This window comes from Magallana gigas, chromosome 1 (assembly GCF_963853765.1).
Source record: "Magallana gigas chromosome 1, xbMagGiga1.1, whole genome shotgun sequence".
NCBI classification, from domain to species: domain Eukaryota; kingdom Metazoa; phylum Mollusca; class Bivalvia; order Ostreida; family Ostreidae; genus Magallana; species Magallana gigas.
Window position 1 is genome coordinate 17,613,288 of NC_088853.1, and position 26,608 is coordinate 17,639,895.

The following is a 26,608-nucleotide window of genomic DNA, read 5'->3' on the forward strand; positions in this document are numbered from 1 at the left end:
AAATTGTATTGTTTAGTGTTAAAACGTTTATGTTTGCGTCCTACCTGGTCCGATACCAGTACTTTTGTTTAATTTCAATCATTCAGCTTTATTAGAATGAACCTTTTTCAATTATATGTTATTAAAAATCTGCTCTTACAAAATGAATTTTCTAATTGACAAATAAGACAGACTTTTATTTATCTGTAGTATGACACATTTACATGCAGTAATTTGAAGATAAAATGTTAGAATTTCAATGTTGAATAAAAACACCACACATTTCATTTACTTGAAATCTGATAGTTACGGGCATTCATTTCAAACATCATATCGTTGAGAGTCAAGATCTGAATGGTGACTTAAAAAATCTTCAGGTTTCATAAATCCCGTTTTTTATATTATAATTCATACTTATTAACATGTTAATTATTGAATATTGAAAATGTGTTTCAAAAAGGTAACGCATTTTTTAAAAAAACGAGCAGGGATTCTGTGCATGTGTTTTATGATATGATGCATAATATATTGGCCCATCGTTTAAGCAACAACTCCATGCTGATGGACAATACTCGGAAACTTGATTAAAAAAACGGTTTTCAAAATTTCATAATTATTTGTTCTTTTACAGAGGGTCAAATATTGTGTATTAAAACAGAAAAAAACAGAGAAAAATATAATTTATTCAGCTCAATGAATACTTTTCACTACAAACTGATTAAAAATATATATGTCAGATTTTTTTTCAATAGCAAAAAATGTTAAAAAATTAAAAAGAAAATCCTTCTAAAAAAAACTATCGGTGCATTTCAATAAACACTGGTGATTAAAGATGGGATCGGGAATGGTCCATCAATATATCTATGTGATCTCATCTCCTCTGAGTATAATGTCCGTAAATAAGAATGGTTTGAGTGCACTCTACATGAATGCTGATCCTGACTTATCTTCGCTATTTCTTTCCATTGCCTTTACCTGGCTGTCCAGTTCCACCTGAACCGGAAGCTGGAGGACCTATAAAACAAAGTTAATTCTCCTTCAAGTCCGTAAATAAAGCGATAAAATGAGGATTTAGTAGTTTTACAAATTTTCTATGAACTAAAATAATTTAAAAGCACATATTTTCGTTGGGTCAAAATTTTGTTTTTTTTTTCCTCAACCAAATAAAATTCTATTGGCATTTAATTTCGTAATAACCTAATCTCTTTGTATTAATTACTACTTTGGTGAAAAATTCGTCATGGATTTAATTTTGGTGATCTAGACTACCAACGAAAATAACGAAATTAAATCCTCAACAAAAATTTCTGCTTGAACAGTATATATTAAAATTTCATATCGTTCGTGTTTTTAAGTACTGAATATATCCACTCCTTTAATCAATCAAAATGCAGAAAGCATGAAATTGTTTTATAAAAACACAAAAAAGTTTGCCTGAGTAACACAAGAGGACAATTTAATTTGAGGTTTTCTACTAAAATAACATACAAATATCAACGCAGATCTATAATATTTTATCCTAAATTAACAAAAAACGTGTTTGAAAAAACCAATGTATGCATGCATACAGTATGCAGAAAAATAATTGATAATAATTATGTCGAAACATGAAACTAAATATCAATATGCTGTATGAGGGTTATTCGGCATCATAAGCTATTAATTGTTATCAAAGAACAGAAAAAACTTAGTTAATGCAGATACAAATGTCATGAAAATCAACAATGATTGCATGACATACAATATGACGTCAGTTACATACATGATGATGACGTCAGTTTGATATTGTCAACAGCAATGTCTCCTTTGTGCTGCCTGTTCCTGTTACCTCCTCTTATGGCCTCAATGATAATCTGAAGACATAACATTAAGATCAGTATTATGATATATTTCTATATGCAGGATTAACAAATAAATCAATTTTTATTCGATCGAACGAGTATGATCTAAACAATAATCATTGAATAAAAATATTTCTTTTTAGCAAAGGTGTACACATACATCCGTAGAAGTTTATAAGCCCCCCCCCCCCCAAAAAAAAAAATTAATAAAGAAAAATAGTTGTTATGCTTTAAAAAAAATTAACAAAAATGTTTGGTTCAAATGGTAATCACGTTGTACCCTGGTGAACATGTTACCATTTAACCATAGAATATCTGTTTTCTCGTATATGTAACTAGGTGCACTTTCTCTAAAATAACACTTTTCCCAGAGAAATTTTCTTGCTTCTTTGCATACAAATACATTTTGTTTAACAATAGAAAGCTGACCAGAAGTGTCATTGTATGAATATCTATTCATTGCAGTGACAGTGTCGTTTTATGAACATAAATTCATCGGTTAAGAGTGCTCCACAAGCCTAAAGACAATCAAAAGAAGAGGCATACCTTCGTTGAAGATGTCAGGCTAAGTTCTTTTGAGAAAGAGAACCAAGCGTTGGATTGCGCATTAGTGTATTGCTGTTGGGTCACAGCTGAAGCAGAGCCTTCCTTCGTTAAGATTCTCAGAGAACCAATGTGCCTTCCGCTCATGTGGATATTTAGACTGAGGCAATACGTTCCAGCTTAAAGATGTAATTGCAATACAATATTGTACGGTAATGCATTTCGCGCATTCAATTATTTTTTTTAAAAGAAACACCATGTCTTGATTGAAATAGTGAGTATAAAATAAAACCAACAATATAAGACACGAGAAAACTGTGGACCATTCAATTTGTTATGTATTTTTGACTCATACCATGATTTGTTATAATAGGTTATAAATATTGATTATTACTCTGAACTTTCATTTACATAAAATTAAAAGTTTTCATTATGTTCATTTAAAAAGGTGTATTCGGTTCTCTCTCTCTCTCTCTCTCTCTCTCTCTCTCTCTCTCTCTCTCTCTCTCTCTCTCTCTCTCTACTAAATGATTGTGTCTAAATGACGTTTACCATTGAAGGGAATATTACTCTCCAGGCTAGCTATATCTCCCGGAGAACGATTAGTTGCCTCGGCAAACTTGTAATAACTTCCTGTAAAAGCAGAGCTAGGACCTGTTCTCCCTGTTGGGGTACCTCCCTGTGAACACAATTGTAATATATTATTTTTGTAGTGCATTGAAAAAAGCTTCCGAACCAAAAGAGCGATTAAATAGCTTAAATCTTTATACATGAAAACACGCTTATAATGATGTGCCAGGAAGAGACGTTCTCACTTCATTATAAGCGTTATCCGTTCTATCTGTTAGCTACACATTACGTTTTACAACCAACAGTTAATATAATTCGTATCACTATAGGCGTCAATTCATTATAAGCGAGTTCGTTATGCACATGTTTTACTGTACACTCAATTACATGTACAGAAATTTAACTTGTAATGAATTAATGCATTCAGAGTTTTTGGTTTTTTTAAAATGAGATTATGGTAATGTAAAAAGCTACTTGTTAAACCATACGTCTTCAAATGAATATGCCACATTGAAAAGGGTTTATCATGATGGGTTTTTTATTGATATGTTATCATATTTTTGTTTTTATCGTCTATGAATATTATGGATCAAAATGTAAACTTACACTTGAAAAAAATCAACAGTATAACAATCATGTCAAGGTCATCAAGACGACAATCAGCGTAATGATTTAAGCAAAACAAACACTGAATATGCATTTTATGTGTCGGTGTGAAGCAACACACCAAAGAAGGCTATTGTAAACAAACCGTATTTCGGGTAAAGTCGAATTGGTCGCTGGAACTCTCAACGAGAAAACAGTTAGATTCAGTGGGAGTTTCAAAGTCACATGTATAAGAAACCAGCTCTGTAATAATTCAAATTAAATTTTATGTTCACTTTGTTATGCAGAAAAATGTCGAGTTAAACTATTTAATTCAAATTTTAATGGTCACTTTAAATGATATGGTGACGATTTTTGTTAATTTTTATAATTCTATTTTTATTGTTATCATTCTTTAGAAATGTATTTCTAATACTGTAAACGTACTACATTTGGCTATGTATTCTATTTAGCGCTTTTGGCAGAATGCGGACCTCTGCTAAATCAAATTCATCGCTAAATGCCATACATCTTTGTATAAGAATAGTCACATTCAGGAATACGCTAATTAAAATCCACGCCAACTTGTTCGAAAACTAATTTCCGCCAAATATCGTACACGCCAAATACAATACGTTTACAGTAATCAACCAAAATTTGAGTGTCAGTCATAGAGTTATATGCAAGATACAGAGCCCATGCCCAGTTACGACTTTATGCACTGATCTTCTTTAAAAGAATATATCCCTATCAGAATAAAGGAAAATTTGAAAAATAAAATATATAAACTCTTTTTCTTTCTATTCTAAACAATAGTTTATAGCTTAAATAACATATCCTCAAGTTTCAGAAAAATATAATTGCTATTTTTTTTATTTTATTATTATTATTATTTTTTGCTACAAACCTCTTTCATTGGAATTAACTTACGTAAGTCACAAAAATCTCCAGACCAGCCGTCGTTACAGCTGCATTGAGTTTGTGTTTCAGACTGTGCCACACAGGCGCCATTGTTACAGTTTACACCAGCACAGGGATCTGTCAAATTGTAACGAAGTCATTGTTAAAAAATCCATATATTTGACCAATTGTATAGGCACAAGGTCACAAGTATGCAGCGTTTGCAAAATACTTATGCAATGAATTGAATCAATGTGATTTGTATTTTTTATCATTGTACCATTGTATCATTTGTGTCATTGTATCAGTTGTGTCATTGTATCATTGTACCATTGTATCATTTGCATCATTGTACCATTGTATCACTTGTGTCATTGTACAATTGTATCATTGTACCATTGTATCATGTGTGTCATTGTATCATTGTATCATTGTACCATTGTATCATTTGTATCATTGTATCATTGTACCATTGTATCATTTGTGTCATTGTATCATTTGTGTCATTGTATCATTGTACCATTGTATCATTTGTGTCATTGTATCATTTGTATCATTGTACCATTGTATCATTGTATCATTTGTGTCATTGTATCATTGTATCATTTGTATCATTGTATCATTGTTCCATTGAATCATTGTATCATTTGTGTCATTGTATCATTGTATCATTTGTGTCCTTGTATCATTGTACCATTGTATCATTTGTGTAATATTCATTATCAGTGAATACCAGTATACATGTAACACCTCGGTCTCACATCTTTAAACTGAATCAGCTTTATCGTCTAAAAATTTTACAATTACATTGGGTCTATGTCTATGATTACAATAACATTGTCTCTGTATCTCTGATTACAATAACATTGAGACTACGTCTTTGATTACAATTACATTGTGTTTGTGTCTCTGATTACAATTACATTGGGTCTATGTCTCTGATTATAATTACATTGGATTACAATTTACACTAGCACACGGGTTTACGAAATAAATTTTGTTTCATTTGAGTGTTACCGTGGATACATTTTTTTATATGTGTAATGGAAACTAAAGGCAATTGTTGAAATTGAAATAAATATTTTTTTCAACGACATCATTTCCAGCTATATGTTTGTAAAAAAAAAATAGTGTAAAATTGAGAATAATCGAAATAAATGAATGCATTCATATAGATCTGTATTTAACCTATACCTGTTCTCCCAGAATGTACGATTGAATGAACTTAGTTTTTTGTTACGTATCATTTAAAGTAATTTCTTGTAATACATGAAAGAAAATGAAAACAAGTAACATTTGAGAAATATTTGACGAAAATTGTTTTTAAAAAGTTGGCTCAAAATAAAGAAGGGCGTCATTTAACAGACAGTTGCATCTGCGATGAAGAGATGCTGCGTGAAAAATGCAACATATTTTTTTGTTTTTGACAGACAGACAGAAGGATGGACAGACAGATAGAAACACAAGGGTAAAACAGTATACCATCTTCTCCTTCTAAGCGGGGATATAAACACTTTGTATACCATCTTCTCCTTCTAAGCGGGGATATAAACACTTTGGTTAAATTAGTGTACATGAGCCATGCGTTCTCTACTCAGAATGGAATTATGTTAGTTTTATAATCGCCATTTCCATTCATATGCGAAGAAAATCAATTTCCAAATGAATTTGCTTTTTCATGGCCGTTGAACGACTTCAAATGTATACACTACAGATATTTACAAATGGCTTTCCGTATAATTTGGCTTTTTCATTTAACATACAAAATTAAATATTGGCATTCATACAACTTCTCAAATTATTTTTTATTGTTGCATCAAGAAAACGTTCAACTCCAAAATAAGAAAAATACATACATAACAAAAATGCATTAAAGAATCAATGATCAATTGACCTTCAGCTTTAATTTAAACTCACCAACGTCACAAACTGGTCCAAACCATCCGGAGTCGCAATTACACTGTGTTTGTGTTTCTGACAAAGCTTCACAACTTCCTTGGTTGCAGTTCGTATTTAAACAGGGGTCTAAGAGAAATGAAAAATACATCACACTTTGTATTAATCTACTATACATTAATGAATCCATGATCAATTGACCGTCAGATTCAATTAAAACTTACCAACGTCACAATTTGATCCAAACCATCCAGGGTCGCAATTACACTGTGTTTGTGTTTCTGACAAAGCTTCACAACTTCCTTGGTTGCAGTTCGTATTTAAACAGGGGTCTAAGGGAAACGAAAAATATATCACACTTTGTATGAATCTACTACCCCAGCCTTTAAAAAATCTATACAAATATCATAAAGTATCTCAGAACGAGCAAGTGTTTTAAAAATCAAATTCATTTTTTTAATAGCAGCCAATATGCTAGACCTCACCAAATAATTAAATGTATCGTTTAATTGATAAACTCATTTAATTTCACTATCAACCATTGCGCAGATGTACATGGTTGTTTATTGAATAGATCAAAATAAAAAATATTTTGATATTATGTAATATTGATTTGATTCAAATAAGATGTGCGTTGTCAATTCTATTAATGTATGTTACTTTTTTGACATATAGTGTTGAACTTGATACTCATAAATTTTTCACTATAAACATTTTAACAATAGTTGAAATCTTCGTGCAACAGCTTTAATTGTAACACGAAGAAAAGATTTATCCCACTTGCAATGCGTTTGGCAAAACTGTATTGAGTGCTTATAAATACTGTATACATGGTCATTTTCGCCCGGTATAATTTTTGCTCTTCTACACCTGCAAACAGGTTTGCCCTGTTGTGAATTTACCAGGATCCAGTTTTGTTGTGAGAAAGATAGAACCAGTTAAACAAGAGCTTGGCCTTTGGATAGTTTTGGTAAACGATAAACGTGACGTAGGCCGATCTTTTTCATTGTTGGCCACTCAGCGATGGCTCTTTGAAATTAACAAGATTTGTTGGCTTTTGAGCTAAGACTTCTCCATCAGTGTATATTCTGCGAAAAACCAGGGTCATTTTTAACTTGTTTTGACGCAAAACATAAGTATTTTTTTTTCCTTTTGAAAGTCCAAGGCCTCTTAAAATGGTTCTAACAAGAGACGTTGGAATTCGCCCAGTCTTAAATTTGTCCGCTGACAACAATGGGATGAAACTAGAACGAAGGCAAATGTTTTCCTTTTACAGTATCTACTGTAAATTTCATATTTTACGCGATTCGCAATTCCGCTTTTTGGTATCAAATCGTGAGAATATAAGATCGCGATCTCCAATTTTTTTTTTGTAATTTCAAATGGTTCAAAACAGTCTGAAAAATTAGAGCGAAACTTAAAAATCCGCCAGGGTTGCTTCTCGCGAGATTACGCAAAAATTAATTCCTCGCCTTTCATTTGGAATCTACAGTAATAGATTTGCACCATTTGACCAGCACAGGCCGCTTTGACTCACCTACGTCACAGTTGGGCCCGTACCAACCAGAGTCACACTGGCAGGTGTACTCTGTAGAGGAGGTCCGGTCACAGACGCCATTGACGCAGGTGTTGCCGGAACATACGTCTAAAAAAATAACTTGATTTTAAGGAGACAGAATGGTTAATAGTTAGATAGATATAGTTTATTTAGTTATAAACCCTTATTTAGTAAAGATAAAATCCATCTATTAATAAACTTATCTTTAGATATATTTTTTTCTACATTCTTGTATAGAGCTCTTTTTTTACAAGAGATGGCCACGACCACCAAGCTCTATTAAAGATGGCATATTATCATAATGATCACTACATATACGTTGTGACAACTTCCTGATAGATAGATAGATAGATAGATAGATAGATAGATAGATAGTTAGATAGATAGATAAATGGATGATAGATAGATAGATAGATAGATAGATAGATAGATAGATAGATAGATAGATAGATAGATACTACACCAACCATTTTCGCAGAACTCCCCAGAGAATCCTAGCTGACAGTTACATTGTCCGCTCATCTCACAAACTCCACCGTTCTGACAAACAACACCATCACAGGGATCTGGCCCATCTGTCAAATTGTACATTTTGTGTTTACTGCCAAGTTGTCATGTTTTACATTTCGTATTTACTGCCAAGTTGTCATTGCTGTACATTTTGTATTTACTGCCATGTTGTCATGTTTTACATTTTCTATTTACCGGTAAATTCAAAATTCAAAATTTACAACATGACATGTCTATCATTTTAAGAATATCAAACACAAAATTCGTCAAACACAAAGTTAATCAAACTCCATTAATATGAAGAGTTTTAGAGGTGTAGATATCATGTAAAAGAGTGAAGATTTTTTTATTATTATCTATGCATTGTCTTATAAAACAGTTTTACTTGAATTCTATACTTTCAAAAATGTCCTTGCAAAAATATCACTCTGAAAACTAGCCTCTAAGTATTCGCAGTTACTATGTATACTTGTCAAGCATAATTTGATAACATTTGTCACGAAAATATTTGTTCGCTCAAACTATACATGGAACTTTTTCTGTTTTTTTTTAAAAGCATATAATTTGAGATTTCACTCAACAACTCAGCAAGTAAGTCGTGCAAGTGTTGACAATTTGAAGATGGTGTAGAGGTAACTTACTACAAAGTAGCGGGGTAATGCGGATGTTATCAACAGCCAGGCCTTGGTATCCGAATCGTCCTTCGAACTCAACCTGTAAAGTAAAGTTGAAATCATTATACATGTAGTTTGTGAGCATGTTGTTTCTTACCTAAAAAATGCCTATTTCCTAAGTCAAAGCGAAATGTATATATACATATATTTATATTTTCAACTGCCTTTGTCTGTGATAACATTATGATTCAATGTTGAACCCTAAAACCCAATAACTTCTTATAACATGATTGTCACAATATGGGCGTGTCTTAATGCATAACCGAAAAAACGGCATTGGCTGCGCCGCCTATTAATACATAGCATGTGCGCATTGAAAATAGTGGTTATAAAATAATGTTGTTTTTAAGTGTAGAAATTGGAAATAATAAAAAAATAAGTAATAAGGAATCATTCTTTCAATATTATGAGGTGACAATTTCGGTCGGTGCATAGTCAAACCTATCATAAAGCCCTTTGGCCATTCTTGGATTTGACCACGCCCTGACCGAAATTATCACCTCATGATACTCAAAGAATGATTCCTTATTCTTTAAATATATAAAGCTCAAGGAAGTCCATTATATTGGAGTTCCACTTCAGCCCCGTCGGGGTTTGAGCTCAAGCCCCCTTTAACCTAACATTATAGCATTGAGCGGCTATTAAAACAGAGGTTTCAATTTTAAATTGTTTATTCTCACTATATATCTCCCATAATTCCGAGTACTTTTCTTATAAAGCAAAGGCTTAATGTTCTTTTTTTATTTACTCTCTCTCTCTCTCTCTCTCTCTCTCTCTCTCTCAATGTGTCTCAGTTATTTATACCCTTTTAATTAACCTACTCTCATATTATTGACTGCAGGGAGGTCTATTTCGGCGGTCGTCCATTCGTTGCCAGTATTCGTGATAAATTCGTTGGTACTGGGAGCCGCATCACTGTACACTCTTACTGTCAGTCTAGTGGTGTAAGTGCCCCCGATGTCATTAATGGCTATAACGTAATCAAACCTGAGACATCGGTTGGCGCCTAAAAAAACGTGTCAAAAAGTCAAATGTTAAAAACATTTTTTTTCAGGCTACCATACCAAAATATGCTATGTTTTTAAATCTGGTTAAAAACGTTGATCTATTGATATCTGATAATAATAATAATGATATATAATTTCATGATTGAACTAAAAAAACTATACAAAGTAGTTTTGGCATATTAAACTTTTTTTAATGTAATGATTCAGAACAATGGTATATATGTAAAATATTGAAATAAAAAAAAATCCCGTACTTTCAAAAACAACGGATGTCTCCATCTTTGCCACGTAATAATAATAAAATGGCTTTGAAAAGAAATTGTTGCGGAGTGTAGCCATAAGATCCCCATCAGATGCTGTTTTGTCAATAGTGTTAAAACGATGGTACTGAAAGGCAATGAAAGGTCAAAAAAGGTATAAGTTACGAACAGATGACCATCACGCATTTAAGAGTAAGCTAGAGAAATATACAGGTATGTGTGCCTATGCATAATAAAGCTATGCCAGCCAGTCAACTAAAAGGTGACTAAATTGCATATCTAGTCCATTCATTGACCTTTTATACCTTTTAGCCAGGACAATTTTAATAAGGCCTTGGACTTTCAGTAGGACGTAACTATCGATTTCTTGCGTAAAAACAAGTTAAAAAGTGACGCTGCTTTTAAGCGAACTGTTCACTAATGGAGTACTTTTAACTCAGAAGCCAGACACTTATTGCTAATTTCAAAGAGCCATAGCTGAGTGGCTGACAGTGAAATAGACAGGACTACGTCAAATTTACTGTTTGACACAACTACCCAAAGTCCAAGCTCTTGTTAAAATGGTTCTACCTTTGTGTTAACTGATTTATTTATTATGACAGAGCTTCATTCTTTGATCTGTATCAAAACATATTGGAGCAGATTTATGAACTTTGTATTTTATAGATATATTTAGTTATCAATAGAATGATACAGAGGTTCCTGTAGTCCTTTTGACTCAAAAGTGAATCAAATCTAATGTAAAACAATTTGGGATTTGTGATATGCTAATTAAGGAGGTTTTTTTTTAATATTTTAAAAAAAACTAAATAAAAAACTGGGGAAAAAACCAACCTGATAATTTAAATTCGTCACGATTAATGCAGAAAAATCTGGTTTTAAAAATGTCATTATCAGTTTGCATTTAGTTTTAATATAACAAAACGAACTTCACGTAAATTTGATTACTAGTATATGGAACTAATAAAAAAAACTACCAATTATACTTACTGAAAGATAAAACTTCAGAAGTTTCATAATATTAACAATGTGCTTCATAATTAAATAAAAATATAAGAAAACTAGATCTCGTTACGAGTAACGACTAGGTCTTCCGTCTGATTTGTTTTATATGATATGATGAAATATCAATACTCTCTGCGAAATCTGATATCCTGTTGAAACTAGGTTTTTTGTCTCGGGACCGAAAACGAAAGCTGGTATTTCTTGTACATTTGCCTAGTGTACATAACTGTTTACCAGTCTAGATGAAACACCCAAGAAAGTATATCAAACTTGTTAAAAGTATGAATAGTTTAAACTCTTCAGGTGAGTACCAGAAGTGACAATTGACAAAATAAAACCCGTTAAACGCATCCCCATCAATTGTCTATCATTCGAGTCTAAATTACTTACAGTGACTAAAATCTCGCGGGTATCAATTTTGTAAAAAAGAAAGCTACCTAAGATATTTGAGATATCTCACCGGAAGTAGAATATGTTTGCCTATTTCTTATTGTATAGTTAACATATGTAAGATTTTATACTGATATATTCATGTCATGTGAAATAAATAAAATATGGAAAAATAATAAATTTCAGGGATTCCGCCGGTTGCGACTGAAATTTAAGACGAATCAAACAAAATAATGTAAACACAAATACATTCTTAGGGCAATCATCATACAAAGTTTGGTTGTTCAAGTCGTCACCGTTTTTTTAGATCTCGTGGAGTCAAGATGTTTTGTCTACGGACAGGAAACTGACAAACGGAAGTACTCAGTGAAAATAAAAGTTAGAATTTCTTAAACGCTGTATAACTGTGCTTTATTGTTATCAATTTTACTAAAATTGTCAAACAAAACAGTTAAAAATTTTAAACAACTTGATCTGCTTCAACCCTGACAGTAAGAACCGGAAGTGACGATTAACAAAATGAAAGCGCTTAAATGTATTTTCTATGAAATGCCTATCATAAATGTAAGTTTGGTATCTTATTTACATGCACTCTCTGAGATCTCGCGGGTAAAACATTTCTTTTAAAAAGACTGAGACATTAGAGATATCTCACCGAAAGTACATTGTTTTTGTTTATTTAACATCGAATATATGACATATGTAATGATTTATACTTATATTTAATTCTATGTGAAAACAAATTAAATTCGTAAAAAAATAATTTTTGAAGTGCTTCCGGTGACGACCGAAAGTTATGACGAAAAAACAAACACAAAATAGTTTAAAGACAATTACAACTATACGTCAATAATCCTACAAAGCCTGAATGCTTAAGTCTTTATCATTTTTTAGATCTCGATGTCACATACATTTTGTCGTAGGACAAGAAAAGGATGACTAGAAACAAATTTTAAAAAAATAAATAGAAACCTTCGAGATATTATCATTTTCTTTCATTCCTGCAGATTTCAAGAAAATCTATCGAGCCATTTTTGAGAAATCTTGCAAACAATAAAAAGGGGGGGGGTTCAAAATTCCTACACATCTTTCACGCCCTGGCGAGCTCCAAGTTATGGTAGCTCAAGCGTAAAACAACATAATAGTGCACAACTTCAAACTATAGTTTTCCTATCCTGAAAATTATGTATTCATATCTCTGATAGTTTCTGATATCAGCTCTGCACAAAATAGGTCGTAAAAAAAATAAAAATCGGTCGTAACTCGGTACCGGAAGTGAGAAATCGCGTGCACAAAATTTATGGAAAAAAAAAGAGGAAGAAACAGTACGAAAACAATAAGGTCTTCCGTTGGAAATGGAAGACCTTAATTATTTTATTCATCAAGAACAATTTTGCTATCAATGCTGGAAATTGCTCAAAATCAAAGAATCTTTGTTTTAACTTTAGAGAATTCAAGAAAATCTAACCTTGTTTGTAGACCATTGGAAATCAACTCCTGAGGTTCCATGCGTCATTAACGTGGTAAAATCGTCCTCAAAGCTGTCACTCACAGTTGCAGAAGCTAAAAAAAAATACAGTTGTCATGCTGTTAGCATATATAATAAACAGCAATGTTAGAAAGTTCACCGGGATATGAAGTTGGTTGGTACGTGATCAAATCTACTGAGAAGCCTTCGGGCTTCACAGGATTTGATCACGTGACCAACCAACTTCATATCCCGGTAAACTTTTTAAATTGCTGTTTATTTCTTAATTGACACTGTTAGTACTCCGATAGACATAAAACATACCATCGACTCTATCGCAGTTTGTTCCAGAGTATCCTGCAGTACAGACACAGGTGTAATCGTTGATAGTGGCGCCATCTGTGCAGGTAGCAGGGTATTTACAAGGGGAACTACTGCAGGCTAAAATGTAAGAAATAAAACGGTTTAGTATAGCACTTATTTTGTATTATATATTTATTCTATTTATTAGCTGAAGAAGTCATTAACACATACAATGCTAATGCCGTAAATGGTAAATGTTGTTTGTCCCTATGAAACAAACTTAATTAAAACAGTCCCTAAATATGCGTAAGGGTTTTACTGGCGACAGAAAAAAAAATGTTTTCATGTACAGTACATAAACATCATAACCCTTAAATACCATTTTAAGATCGGTTAAGCAAATTTCTAACTTATTCTTAATACATTTTTACATGTAACAAAAAAAGAAATGTAAAAGAATCCAAACTTGAAATTAGTCGGGTAAGTTTAGTGTGTGCAAAAGTTATTACCAGAGGGTTCAGCAGTCACAGTTAAGGAAAATCCACTTCCGGGAGAGATAGTGTTATATTGAGCGCTGTTGAATCGGACAATCATCATGTTGGTTGGACCTAGGTTCTTTTTTGTGAAACTTGCTCCACCAGAGTTTCCACAGATTCTGTTACGTAAAATAAAGTCAATTTTACAAACATTTTTTTTTCATGCATGGAGTATTGTTTATATTCATTTTACTATTGTGTTTCTAAACGTATTCCGTTGATATTTTATTTCTCTAAGTAGGCTGATTAAAAATTCCAAAATTTTTAAATAGAAAAAAGGTGAATTTTTCCGTTATTTGTGTACAAAAGACGTTTCTTTTTAACGTCTAAAGATGGCACCCCCCAACTCAGCCCTTTGTGGGGGTGTGTAAAGACAAGAAAACTTAAAACTTAACAGACCTGATATGGGTGTTTTTCTAATGTTGAATATCAATTATGATTTTTAATATCATAATAAACATTTCTTACAATTTTCCTTTTGATCCAGACAGGTAGTCCCTGATTTCGATGTAATGGTAACAGTTGCCTTGGGAACTGGTCGGTAGTCCGAGACTGTCCACATTGACACGAATCTTGGTTTTCACAGGCCCCTGTATGAAATACATTCCCGTCGTACAGTAATTATAAGCATTCTTAATTGAACCATTCAAACGTATACGTATTTATTACGAATGTATAATATGCAAATTTGCCTTGCAGTCTAATTGCATTAAATTCGATATAGGCTAACAAGGAAGGAAACAATACATTATCTCTTTCTTTTAAAATTATAAGTATATTTGTATAGAAAAAATGTATGTTTTATCAAAATCTTTTGTGTATGTTTGGTCTAGTTAAGGAGGTTGGTTGGTTAAAATCCTTAACATCGGATCTTTCCTTTTTTTTTTTAATTTAAGCTATAACCTTTAAGCAAAGAAGAAATCCAAATATTTTGGTTTTAAATGTTGACCAATTTCCTATATCTTTATTCAGAGCACTTCATCTTAATGAGATTGAAATAGTTAAAAAATGGCAACAACCACCTTTTTAACTGAAAGGTAATTGAAAGGTGACTTAAAGGTAACTGAAAGGTGACTTAAATGTAAATGAAAGGTGACTTAAAGGTAACTGAAAAAATGACTTTAAGGTAACTGAAAGGTGACTTAAAGGTTACCGAAAGGTGACTTAAAGGTTACTGAAATGTTACTGACTGTTTAAGGTCTGTCAATTAGTCAGTTACCCTGACGTTTTCAGTTAACACTGAGTTGACTGAATAAGGTTTAAGTTATGGTTTACCTTGATCAGCCACGTACAAGTCAGACCCGTCTGGTACCCATTCATGATAATCGTGTCTGAAGCCCCAGGTGAAGTCAGGTCAATAGTTCCTCCGCATCCTTCAATATAATACACATAGAATCACGTTTACATATATATGCTAATAAACACATATACATATGCTTTGGAACTGTCTATGCATTTCTTGGGAAATCAAATGTTTCAAGATATAAAGACATATTTAGATCACGTTTTGGCAGGAACATGCTTGGTAAATGATATGAAAGATATATAACGACAATATAACTTCACAAAACACACAAACATTTTTGCCGTGGAACTGTTTAGGAATTTCTTCTTCAAGAATCGAAAGTCCCAAATTATAATAAAATATTAAGATGACGTTTTGTCAGAAACATGCCTTTGAAATATTATAAAAGGTTAACAACTACAACAACGTTACATCTCAGAACTGGGCATTGACATTATATTACCCTCAGCGTTAGCAATACACTTGGCATTGGGTAACACAACGAATTGTTACATGCCCCTAAAATCTGCGCGTATGGTTTGCAGTAGAATTCACGTCATTTTTATATAAAAGCAGTAACATTTTCTGTAAAATGAAGACATTCAGCATAATAAAATAAATAGTGCCTGTTTAAGAGGGTAACAGTTGAAATTGACACCCCGAGAAAACCATTGTCAACAATAGTTTTCTCGGGGTGTCAACTTCAATTGTTACCCTCCCAAACAGGCACTATTTATATAAAACATTGTTGTATGAAGCCTACCGCTACTAGTGTCCAGTTGTGTACAGTCTGACCCAGTAAGTCCATCCACACACTCACAGCTACACACGCCATCAACCTGCTTCACAAATCCACCATTCTGACAAACGGGAGGATTCGTACAGTCATCTACATAAGGAAAAATTGTTTTTGTATAAACGAAACTGTGTAAGTTTTTTGACAAATACAACGTCTTTCAAGCATACTGAATACTAAAATACTGATAATACTTTTTTTTTAATCTTAGCAAAATTACTTCCATAATTTTGTCAAATTATCTTGATGATGTATCTGCCATGTTACAACGCACTTTAAAAAAATTATGCACTTTTTCAAAGTGCGTTAATTTTTGGACCAAGTCAAAGCAGTTTTGAATTATTTTATCTTTTTAAGGTGCTTTGATATCGTCGATATTATCTCACTTTGAAAAAATTGTTTAGGGTTTACTCGAAATAAATATTAATTTTATATACAATAAATGATTGATTTTATCTTGTTTAGCTCGATAAATAATATATAAAAAAGAATCCAATGTATTCTCAGCTAACTTGATAAACAGATTCTCGATTAGAATTGTTTCTTTTCCCATAAGATTACGTACATGTAGTTTAACAATTTACACAAAGATAACGATTCGCGAGATTTGAATTATCCAGTTATAACAAAAATTGGCATCGCTTAGCAACTGCATTTTCTTTTTTTCTGTGTACATGCAACAAATTTAATTTAAAGTGCGAATTTTTTGTTTCAATATGCGTTGCCACACTGCCATCAGATCTGATTGTGAAAATGTTTAAACAATAGAAATTTTTTTTTTACAACAAATAATAAAGAAACATACTATAGAATCGTGTTCCTACAACAGATGAAACACGTCACACCTACCAGCACATCGCAACTTCTCGGGCCTTTCCGGCAGGCTCGGAAAAACGCCTCGAATGTATTAACTTGGCGTCCATGACAACCCCCCTTTTATAAAACTTGATATAAATACAATACATTTTACGATCTGTTGATATGTGAGCTATAATTCGTTAAAGTAAACGATATACACTAAAATATAACACAGAAGCTGTCTAGCCGATACTTATTTTAATGGGAAGCGACTCCATTTTGTATAAAATTCTAACATCCGGTGATGTTAATACATTCGAGGTGTTTTTCCGAGCTTGCCGGAAAGGCCCGAGAAGTTGCCGGAAAGGCCCGAGAAGTTGCGATTGACCTACCAGCACATCGGTAAAAGGCGTTCAGCTCAGCTTTATCATAGAAGGAGAGATCGTTCTGCGTAATTCTGGTCAGGTAGGCCAAATCTGGGTCATTGACGTACATATATGTTGTGGATCCATACTACAAACAATTAGACCAATAGTTGTCATACCCAGCAATGTGTGTTGAATTCAGTTTCAAAATTTAAAAAAAAAATTATTTGTGTCGACTTGGTCTATCATTTGTAAGCCAAGGATTACCTTTATATAAGTTCGTAAAAACTGATAGTCAAAGATTTTCTGGACTAGTTAATAACCAATTTATTTTATAATAACTTAGTCTTATTTTATGTGTGAATTGTGCCACTTCCATTGTTTATAAGATACCGATTTCCTGCGGTCGTTAATAATAAAACAAATACCGGTAACGCATGATGGAACTTTGCTATTCAACCAACGGCATTTTGACTGAAAGGTCACTAAACAGTGACTAGATTTACAAACCTATGCAATTCAGACACCATTCCAAATTGTTCAGTTAATATTCATTTGACTGAATGGCACAAGTTCACATGGCATTTTAAATTGAACCTACCGTTAACCCATACTGTAGGACAGAGCTAAGGTCGTACTCCCTGGCGTTGTATAAGGGATAGCCTTCGTAATTCAGCTCGCTCCCGCTTGAGACTGGAGCCCAGTTAAACGAGATGATGTTTTCCCGATCTTGTATCCGAGACTGTTCGTGCATGGTACCGGCGGCGTGAAGCATTTCATGCAGAGCTGTATCAACCTAATATTTGTTTTTAAGAAATAAACAGCAATTTAAAAATGTAATTGGAAAATGAACTTGCTTGGTCACTTGATCAAATCCTTAGTAGCCCCAAATCTCGTTTGTTTTAAGCAGTCATATAAACAATGAATTATATGTTGTTTGTCACTTGTATTTTTTCTTGATAAACCTGTAAAGGGGTAATTAATAGAAAAGCAAAAAATCTTGTATTCGCGTTCATTCAACTGCAGCGAAGGATATACACGTGTTTGTACATGTATCATGCCTTTTTGAAAAGTACTCACATATACGCATCCATTTTCATACAGCCAGAGAGTTTGGGCGCTCCTTCTAAGATATCCAACATAGGATGCACACCTACAAAAGACATGTTCAAACATATTCAATGTTAACACGTCCGATTTCTCCTTCACTAATTAGTTTTTCAATTATGTTATTATTACATTAAATAGGCAGTTTTTAATCAATTTATTATCGTAAACCAGCTTTCACTTGTGTACAAATACACCCCCAGCTAATCATCAAATCATCTAGCATTGTCCCGTTCCAAATATAGACTATATTTCTCTCGCAAAAAATAGTCGCCGCGAACCATATTTTCCTAAAAAATTCCTTAAAAAACAAAATCTTTGCGAAATGTTGTTGTTTTCCAGCATGTTTAACTCCACTTACCTAGCCGAATTTCCTACAACTTCGACAAAGTGAGTCTCGGAGGTGTGTGGGACCCATTTGACGCACCCAGCTTCGTTAAACCGATTAACGGCCGTCGACCAAACCGAGTTGATACCGTTGGCTGCAAAGAGAATGATATAACTGTATGTCAATGCATTATACATATCATATGAAAGCATTGAATGCTTTTTTTTTCTTTTTTAGGTTTTTAGGATGTCGTTGATTTTATAACACACCAAGCGGTGCAGACAAATTGAATACAGCGCGTTTGCGCGGTATAATAATTAACGCACTATATTCAATATGTCTGCACGGCTTGGGGGTTGTAGGACCGACGACATCCAAAATTTAGCATTCAATGCTTATTTATCAATCTTCATACTGATGTCTATTCATAAGAAATATGTTTGATCGTCTCTTTAAACCCATTACGCTCTTAGTCAAGGATATGAAACATACATGGAACAGCCTTACTAACACGTTATTTATCTACCTTCCGCGATTTAAAACGTTGTCAAAAATGTCTTTTTTATTGACGAAAAGATATAATTTGACGATTATGTTTCTTTATTACATATCAAATAGGTTATGCAAGTTTCATCATAAAGATACTCAAAACCCGTGATGACGTTTTTCTTGTGCACGCTAAGTGTGTTCATAAGAAATTGAACGTCACATACTTTCAATGCAAACATGAGGGGAATTATACACTGATTGTAAATATTTCATTCTGTTTTTGGTTTTATTTTTTTTGTTATAACATGCATTATTATTATTATTCTATTTTTATTTTTTTTTTTTGGGGGGGGGGGGGGGGGTATACTGCAGTAGAATAGGAGTAGACGTTAAAACTCTAACGTGTATAAGAGAATTGTAGTATTTTGATGAGTATCTAAATGAGTAATTTAAAGTACTGAATAAAAAGTAGACGTTTATCAATATTAAGCTCGGGTACATTTATTCAAAGTTTGTTTCACTATTGTATACTATTTTTTTAAATATTGAGGGATGTTGAACGAACTATAAGCAAGTTTAAATTAAGGACATAAGAATATTAGTTCAACAAGATCGTAAGAAAACTTGTAAAACCAGAGTATTTTTGTCATGTATAATTTTTTTCTCGAAAAAAAAAACAAATTACATGTAACTATCAGTTAAAAAAAGGGCTACATCGTGAAATATCTTAAAAGTTTGTGTTAGAAAAAAAATGCATTATGAATAATGGATTATTTTCATTTTTTTAATCCCCAATTTACTTACTGTTTGCATAGGTGGATGAAGAAATAGTGTATGGGATAATCCTATTCGGCCATTTGACATTTTCTTCTGATACGAACACTCTCTTCTTTCGTTTGGTCGGTACTCTCTGTGAAGATTATTACGATGCAATGTTGTTTATCCTCCAATAAAAAGTTGTATTTACTTGTGAACTTATACTTTTGAGTTTAAAAATACAATTAACATTTTCAAAATGTATTAATAGTTTGGATGAAACTTGGCCTCAAAACCATAAAACTTGAGAATTTTTTTGTCTCAATCATACTTTTTCACAGCATTATTCTTTTATAAAAAAGTTATTTTTTTTTAAAGTGAGCTAAACTAATTGTCATTATCCCAGTGTCAGTTATTAAGTCTATGAATGGTTGTAAGATTCATTATACCGGTTTGTTTTTCACAGCAATATTCTTTTATAAAAAAAAAAGTTATTATTTTTTTTGTAAAAAGTGAGCTAAACTGATTGACATTAACCTAGTGTCAGTTATTAAGTCTATGAATGGTTGTAAGCTAGATTCACTGTACCGGTTCGTTGGCTGGTCCCCGCGGATGTCTGTCCATTAGGTCAGCCTCCATTGATTTCTTCTTCTGCTTCAAATTCATATTCTTTGGCTATAACACAAATATAACCGCATTAGTATATATTTCAAATTGAGGGACAAATACAGGAGAATCAGATTTATATTTGAGTTGGAATTTGTTCTTTACAACTTTTATTCTTTATGCCATAGTCAAAATTTGATAAAGAATTGTTTTCTTTTCCTTTTTTTAACACATTTTGATCATCAATATAATATAGAACGATATTAACAAGACCTTGGACTTTCAGTAGGACGAAGCTATCTATTTCTTTCGTCAAAACAAGTTTTTATGACGCGGTTTCAAGCAAAATATGCACCGATTGCGTAATCTTAGCTCAAAAGCCAGACAAATCTTGTTGATTTCAGAAAGCCATGGCTGAGTAGCCAGCAATGAAATAGACAGGCCTACGTCCTGTTTAACACAACTACCCAAAGTCCATGCTCTTGGTAAAATGGTTCTAAAATAGTACTTGAAGAACAAATCACTGAAAATTTGACTTAAGTCGAAACTTTTTCATTGACCCTGATAATGCAGTGGCGTCGTAAGCAAATCAAAGTGAATGGGGGGGGGGGGGGGTGCTAGACCAAACATCAGAAATCTTGACAAGCAAAAAAAAAAATTAAGATTCCGATTATAGTAAAACTCATCCCTAAAATCTAAACAAGCCAAAAAATGAAGCTAGTTTCTAAAGATCATGGAAATCCCTCATCGGGATTCCCTCAGGGGAAGGGGATGGTGTGTGTGTGTGTGTGGGGGGGGGGGGGGGGGGGGGGGTAGAATAGCATACCTATAACTCCAATCTTTAATATCACTCTTAATTTCCTTACATACTCCCAAAACAGTGGGGGGGGGGACTTCGTAATTCGATATGTAATTTTAAAAAATGACGTTTGCTGCAAGAAAAAGTTGGGAAAGTTGGGGGATGGTCCCTCCCTATTGGATGGTACGTGCTTAGTTATACCTAACTTTGCAAAATAAGTTAGAGGGCTAAGCCCCCCCCCCCCCCCCCCGCCCGCCCCCGGTTTTGACGCCTGTGTAATGTCAAAGAGAATAACATATATCTTCAAATAGATCGGTATTTTGTATTTGTAAAGCATAACCTATCTTAAACTTATGATTATGTCTACATCTCTTTATTTGACATAACTTACTATGCACATTGAATAGAATTTAAACTATAAACCATGCATTCGTTTTAAGTTAAAATTACTGGCAAAGTCACTTTGTTGAAACATGGTTAAAACGAAATCCAGGGTATGTGCTTTTTTCCCCGAATCTCTACTAATATTCTTAACAGTTTGTTGTAAATGTGTAAAGAGATATTATGATAGTAATATTAACAATGGCAAAGTGATTAATGTGAAAAAAAACAATTGTTTCAAGATGTTATATAATAGCATAATCATCTCTTATTTCTGCAAAAAGTGAATTGAATTCCATGCTTAAGGTTGCCTTGCACTTGAGGAGGCCGGTTGGTCAATAAATTCTAACTGTAAGATTTGCCTTAAACTTTTTGATATAATATTTTGAGCAACAAATTGTTATTTACTAAACAAAAATCCAAATACTTCGGCTTCAAAATTTTAGCAACTTCCTATATCTTTATATAGAGCTCTTCTTCAAAAGAAGGTAAATAAAGACTAAGCGTGACCACGACCACCCAACCTCCTTAAATGATGTTAAAGATAATAAACTATTTATATATCTACAAGTTCTTTGATTCCGACTTCGTATAATTCATTAACTGTACATGTGTGACGAATTACGGATAAACAAAGCCCCTGGTGTTAACCAGCAAGTACAATTCACTGAAAATATTTTTCCTATTCAATTTTCTTTTTTATTAATATTATTTTCACGATGAATCTAAACATGTACCCTCAACCAATTTCATGAACCCAACGTTATCGTTTAATTGAATAAAGTTATGGAGGTATTTTTTTAAATTTTTATCTTTGATTTCTTTCCTATTTAGTATGTATGCAGTATTGCTTCCATTAAGGTACAAACACTTTACTTTTCAAGCTAAAAATTAATGATTTTTTGTTTTCAAAAACAAATTCTTCACGCACCGATTGCCAAACGATATTTCTGACTTCAATTCTGTATTTACAAAACTGGCTTTCTTAATGGCATAAAACTATGAATGATTTTGATTTATTTTACCTTTAATGTTACCTTTTAAGTTAAGATAGTTCTTTATAATGTGTAAACATGCCGTATGCAATTGCATACATGGCACTTTTCAAGCATAAAACAAATTATCCAAGCACCGATTATTTAACAATAAGTCTTACGACAACTCTGTATACATAGAGTTTTGTAAGTTTTTACCTGTATCATTTTCTGCATGTGTTATTTGTTAGGTGTTGATTTTTTGTTTTAAAAATAGTGATCATTGCATACAAAAGGCTAGGTGCTTAGGTTCTACACAATGTTATTGTCGCCGTAAATTTTGACTGGGCACGTGTAAATATCAGTAAATCAGAATTTTTTGCTGCTGTAAAATCTTATTATCAAAATTAATTTTGAATATTTACGTTTTACCACGACACACAAAAAATAATCTGATCCTACTCACCGAGATGCTACATAGCCGTAAATGTATTTATGTAAGCGCCCGATTCACAGATATCCAAATACGGGCCTTCTTAAAGTGCAACAGAGACTAATCAGTTATATCAAAACTGACACTTAAATATGTATGCATATTTTTTTTTATAAGCATCACATGTAATGTCGCCAAACGTGAAAAAAAAAAACAAATACGAAATGCAACTTTGCTTTGTTTCTTAGGATGCCACCAAATACGTGACAGTAAAATAGGTCAAATCCGGTTCACTGTCCCTCCCCCTCCCCACCCTTCTTATCGATTGATCTTATCGGATAATCTCACTGCCCAAATTGCCGCCCCCAAAATGAAATGCCTTCCAACACCCTAGCTGCGAATTTATTGAACAAGTCTGGACGATGTTAACACTTAAAATAAATGAACAGACAAACCAAATCTGATTAACATTACATGTAGCTGTTCCACTGGTATCTGCGTATCTGATTTTAATCTGACAAATTGCGAACGGAAATGATACAAGCCAGTCGTGTATGGTTGGTATTTGCCTCCGGACTCATACTTTTAATGGGGCTTACGTGGCCAAGGTTTGCCGTATTGTTACAGAAAAAAGGCGGGGTATGGTAGTCAAAACAGGTGTTATTTACCTAAAATGACCAGACTCCGCCAAGGTGCTGATTTTTCTATACACCGTGTAATACACGGAGCGGTAAAAAGATGTTGAAAATATATTGTATTTTGTACAAGTTTATCGTTTTAAAAATTCAATTACAAAAATTTATAAATTTATTTTATTTTATTAAATATTTGTATTTAATTGGCTTATTTAATTCCTCACGATTAAGTACTCAATGCAATGGATTGCCACCATCGTGTTGATTCTTTGAAAAGAATTTTTCATTTGCTTTTTCTTCTATTACGTTTAATGACAAGCTTATAGTTTGTTGATTGGTATCAATATGGTGTCCGCCAAAGTCTATGAATTTGCATGCATTATATCGTTTTACATTATTCTCGCGGTCATGGACAAACTTTTTAATAACAAGACCATTCTTAATAATTTCTCAAGACAGGATATAACTAATTTCTTACAGCGATTGCTCGTGCTGTAAGTTAATCCAGCTAATACGAAATACTTTGTCTTTTGCTTAATTCCTTTACATGCAGAAATTTAGATTATTCGAAATCGTAATAATATTGATTATTAAATTTTTGTTCCCAATAATCAAACAAAATTTTTGTAAAGAACAGTTTAATAAAAAAGAGCGAACATATACAGATCTTTAAGAATAGGTGAAAATTGACAAGTGATGATATCAATAAAGCGATATTGAAAGATTGTTCGTGTTTTAAAATATGTTTAAGCGGCTCTTGAGACATAACACAAAGTCTCTTATAACGACAAACGTAGAGTCCGGAAAAGTGTCAACAACTAACTGAATAAATAACTTTTTTAAGATTGTGAGAAAATATAATACAAGCATTTGTAGAAATTGAAAGGCAAAGTTCAAGTTCAAGAAAGGTAAAACAACTTTTGAGACTGTACATAATCTGTGATAATTTTAAGAATTGAATTACCTTTGTTTTCTTGCCGTCCAAAAACACCAACATTCTTTCAGCATACTCCTCTTCAATTGAGTTTTCGTCAAGAAGGGGCTAAAAGACATTAGTCAAAACAATTGAACAGAACTTTAAAAGCCCAAAGCATAGTATTAGCAATGCATGTAAAATTAGGTATAACTTTTTCTCCAGTTCAATGTTATCAAGAAGCTATATTTGGTATTTAACAATAGACTTATATAAATACGATGATAAAAGAATTCTTATAAATGCATTTGAGAGAGATACGGAGAGAGAGAGAGACAGAGACAGACAGACAAAGAGAGAGAGACAGACAGACAGAAACAGAAAGAGAGAATAATTTGGAAAGAGATAGAGTGAGAAAAATAGACAGAAACAGATATAGAGACACAGAAAGAGAGAGAAAAGGTTGGGGATAGAGAGGAAGAGAGAGGGGGGGGGAGAGTTAGAAAGAGACAAGGGCAGAGAGACGCAGACAGAGAGAGACAGGAACAGAGCGATAGAAAAAGAGAATAATTTACAGAGAGAGAGAGAGATAATATGAATAGACACAAGTCTTTTTTTTATTATTTTTTTTTTATCAAATGCGAAAACTAGAGAAGCTTTTTTTTTTTACGTGGCATTCATACATGCAATTTTGATGAGTAAAAGTAAAAAGATACGAAAAATTATTTTTCTTAAACGGAAAAGAAACGAGCAATTCAAATCGATAATTACCTTTTCAAGTTCCTTGGGGTCAAATTTTTTGTCTTTCTTTTCCTTTCCATTAGCAGCCCTGGCATATCGGGAATTGGCAGAATACGAATCAAATTGCCCTGTATCACATAATTAAGGATAAAAGTTGAGTACATGTTCGACGATTCTTGAATTTGATATCGTGCAGTTGCGCCGACAATCGGAACATCGCACGGCCTTTTTTTTCTCGATTGACGGAAAAGGCCGAGCGATGTTCCGATTGTGGCGTCGAGAGGGGGGGGGGGCTAGACTCATCAGAAATCTTGACCAGCCAAGAAAAAAAAAGAATTATGGTTATGTATTTCTTTGCAAACGCCGACGCCTATGTAGTACATGTATACATGTTAGGAGTCATCTGTTGTACAGTGATAACGTAAACGTTTAAGGGGCTGGGTGGTCGTGGTCATTCTAAGCCTATATTTACCTCATTTAAATGAAGAGCTCTGTATAAGATAAAGGGAACAATTTTCAAATAGTAAAGCTAAATTTTTGAGATTGTTTTTGCTATTAGTAGTGTATGGTTTAAAATATCATATTTTTTTTAAGTTTAAGGCATATCTGATGGGGTAATTTGTTGACCGCACGGCCTAGTCAACCTCCTTAAACGGAAACAATTTTTCCGTAATTCTATTTCCATTTTTTCATACAAATATTTACACACACATTGACAAATAACTCAATAGATACCAGTATAAATTTCAAGCGATGTGAATATATACCTTTTTTTAAATAATTAAAAGTCATTTAGGAAAACAAGTTACATGTATACAGCTAATGTTGATATAGATAAAGATGATTTCTAACTAAACGGAGAAAATATTTGAACTTACCAATTTAAAAAAAAGAGAATTTTTTTTTTTCAAAATTGAATGATTGTTTAGTATAAGTGTTACATTAAAAGTTTAAAATTTATCAATTTAAACTTAACTCTACTGTTATAGTTAATTTTAAAATGATTATAGTAATACACTTACTTTCTGCGGATTTCGATTGACATTCTGGTATGAAACAAAATGACAGGCAAATCACTGCGACTAAAGGAACAAACTTCATTTTGACAAAACCGGGTTTATGAAGATTCAAGTCGTTCACTGAAGATTTTATACCCGCTCATTGACGTCATTTTATC

The 26,608-nt window shown here is 32.9% G+C and overlaps 1 protein-coding gene across 2 annotated transcripts; it reads right to left on the reverse strand.

The window, feature by feature from the left end:
* Nucleotides 1–646: 646 nt before the first annotated feature.
* On the reverse strand, nucleotides 647–26,608 carry LOC105320056 (neurogenic locus notch homolog protein 1). 2 transcript variants are annotated; one of them, XM_066084577.1, is made up of 28 exons: nucleotides 26,454–26,608; nucleotides 25,462–25,559; nucleotides 24,742–24,819; nucleotides 20,538–20,624; nucleotides 19,998–20,103; nucleotides 18,738–18,858; nucleotides 18,350–18,422; nucleotides 17,871–18,065; nucleotides 17,297–17,417; nucleotides 16,074–16,199; nucleotides 15,301–15,398; nucleotides 14,494–14,615; nucleotides 13,999–14,144; nucleotides 13,511–13,627; nucleotides 13,187–13,281; nucleotides 10,318–10,450; nucleotides 9,878–10,062; nucleotides 9,024–9,096; nucleotides 8,340–8,447; nucleotides 7,852–7,959; nucleotides 6,539–6,646; nucleotides 6,336–6,443; nucleotides 4,449–4,556; nucleotides 3,685–3,782; nucleotides 2,916–3,042; nucleotides 2,367–2,542; nucleotides 1,742–1,832; nucleotides 647–993 (listed from the first exon to the last, which is right to left on the reverse strand). In XM_066084577.1, exons 1-28 carry the CDS (start codon nucleotides 26,530–26,532, stop codon nucleotides 932–934), a joined length of 3,147 nt encoding a protein of 1,048 aa, XP_065940649.1. In that variant the 5' UTR covers nucleotides 26,533–26,608; the 3' UTR covers nucleotides 647–931. The 2 variants fall into 2 exon arrangements, with proteins under 2 accessions (XP_065940649.1, XP_065940654.1); XM_066084582.1 differs by lacking the exon at nucleotides 6,336–6,443.

What these genes read in the sequence shown, in the direction of transcription:
- LOC105320056 (XM_066084577.1), bottom strand. Translation starts at nt 26,532, where the DNA reads ATGAAGTTTGTTCCTTTAGTCGCAGTGATTTGCCTGTCATTTTGTTTC. An exon ending in CTTGTACGTGGCTGATCAAG is followed by an intron (nt 14,616 to 15,300) that starts GTAAACCATAAC and finishes TATTTCATACAG; the next exon opens with GGGCCTGTGAAAACCAAGAT. An exon ending in TGGACCAGTTTGTGACGTTG is followed by an intron (nt 4,557 to 6,335) that starts GTGAGTTTAAAT and finishes ACAATTTGACAG; the next exon opens with ATCCCTGTGCTGGTGTAAAC.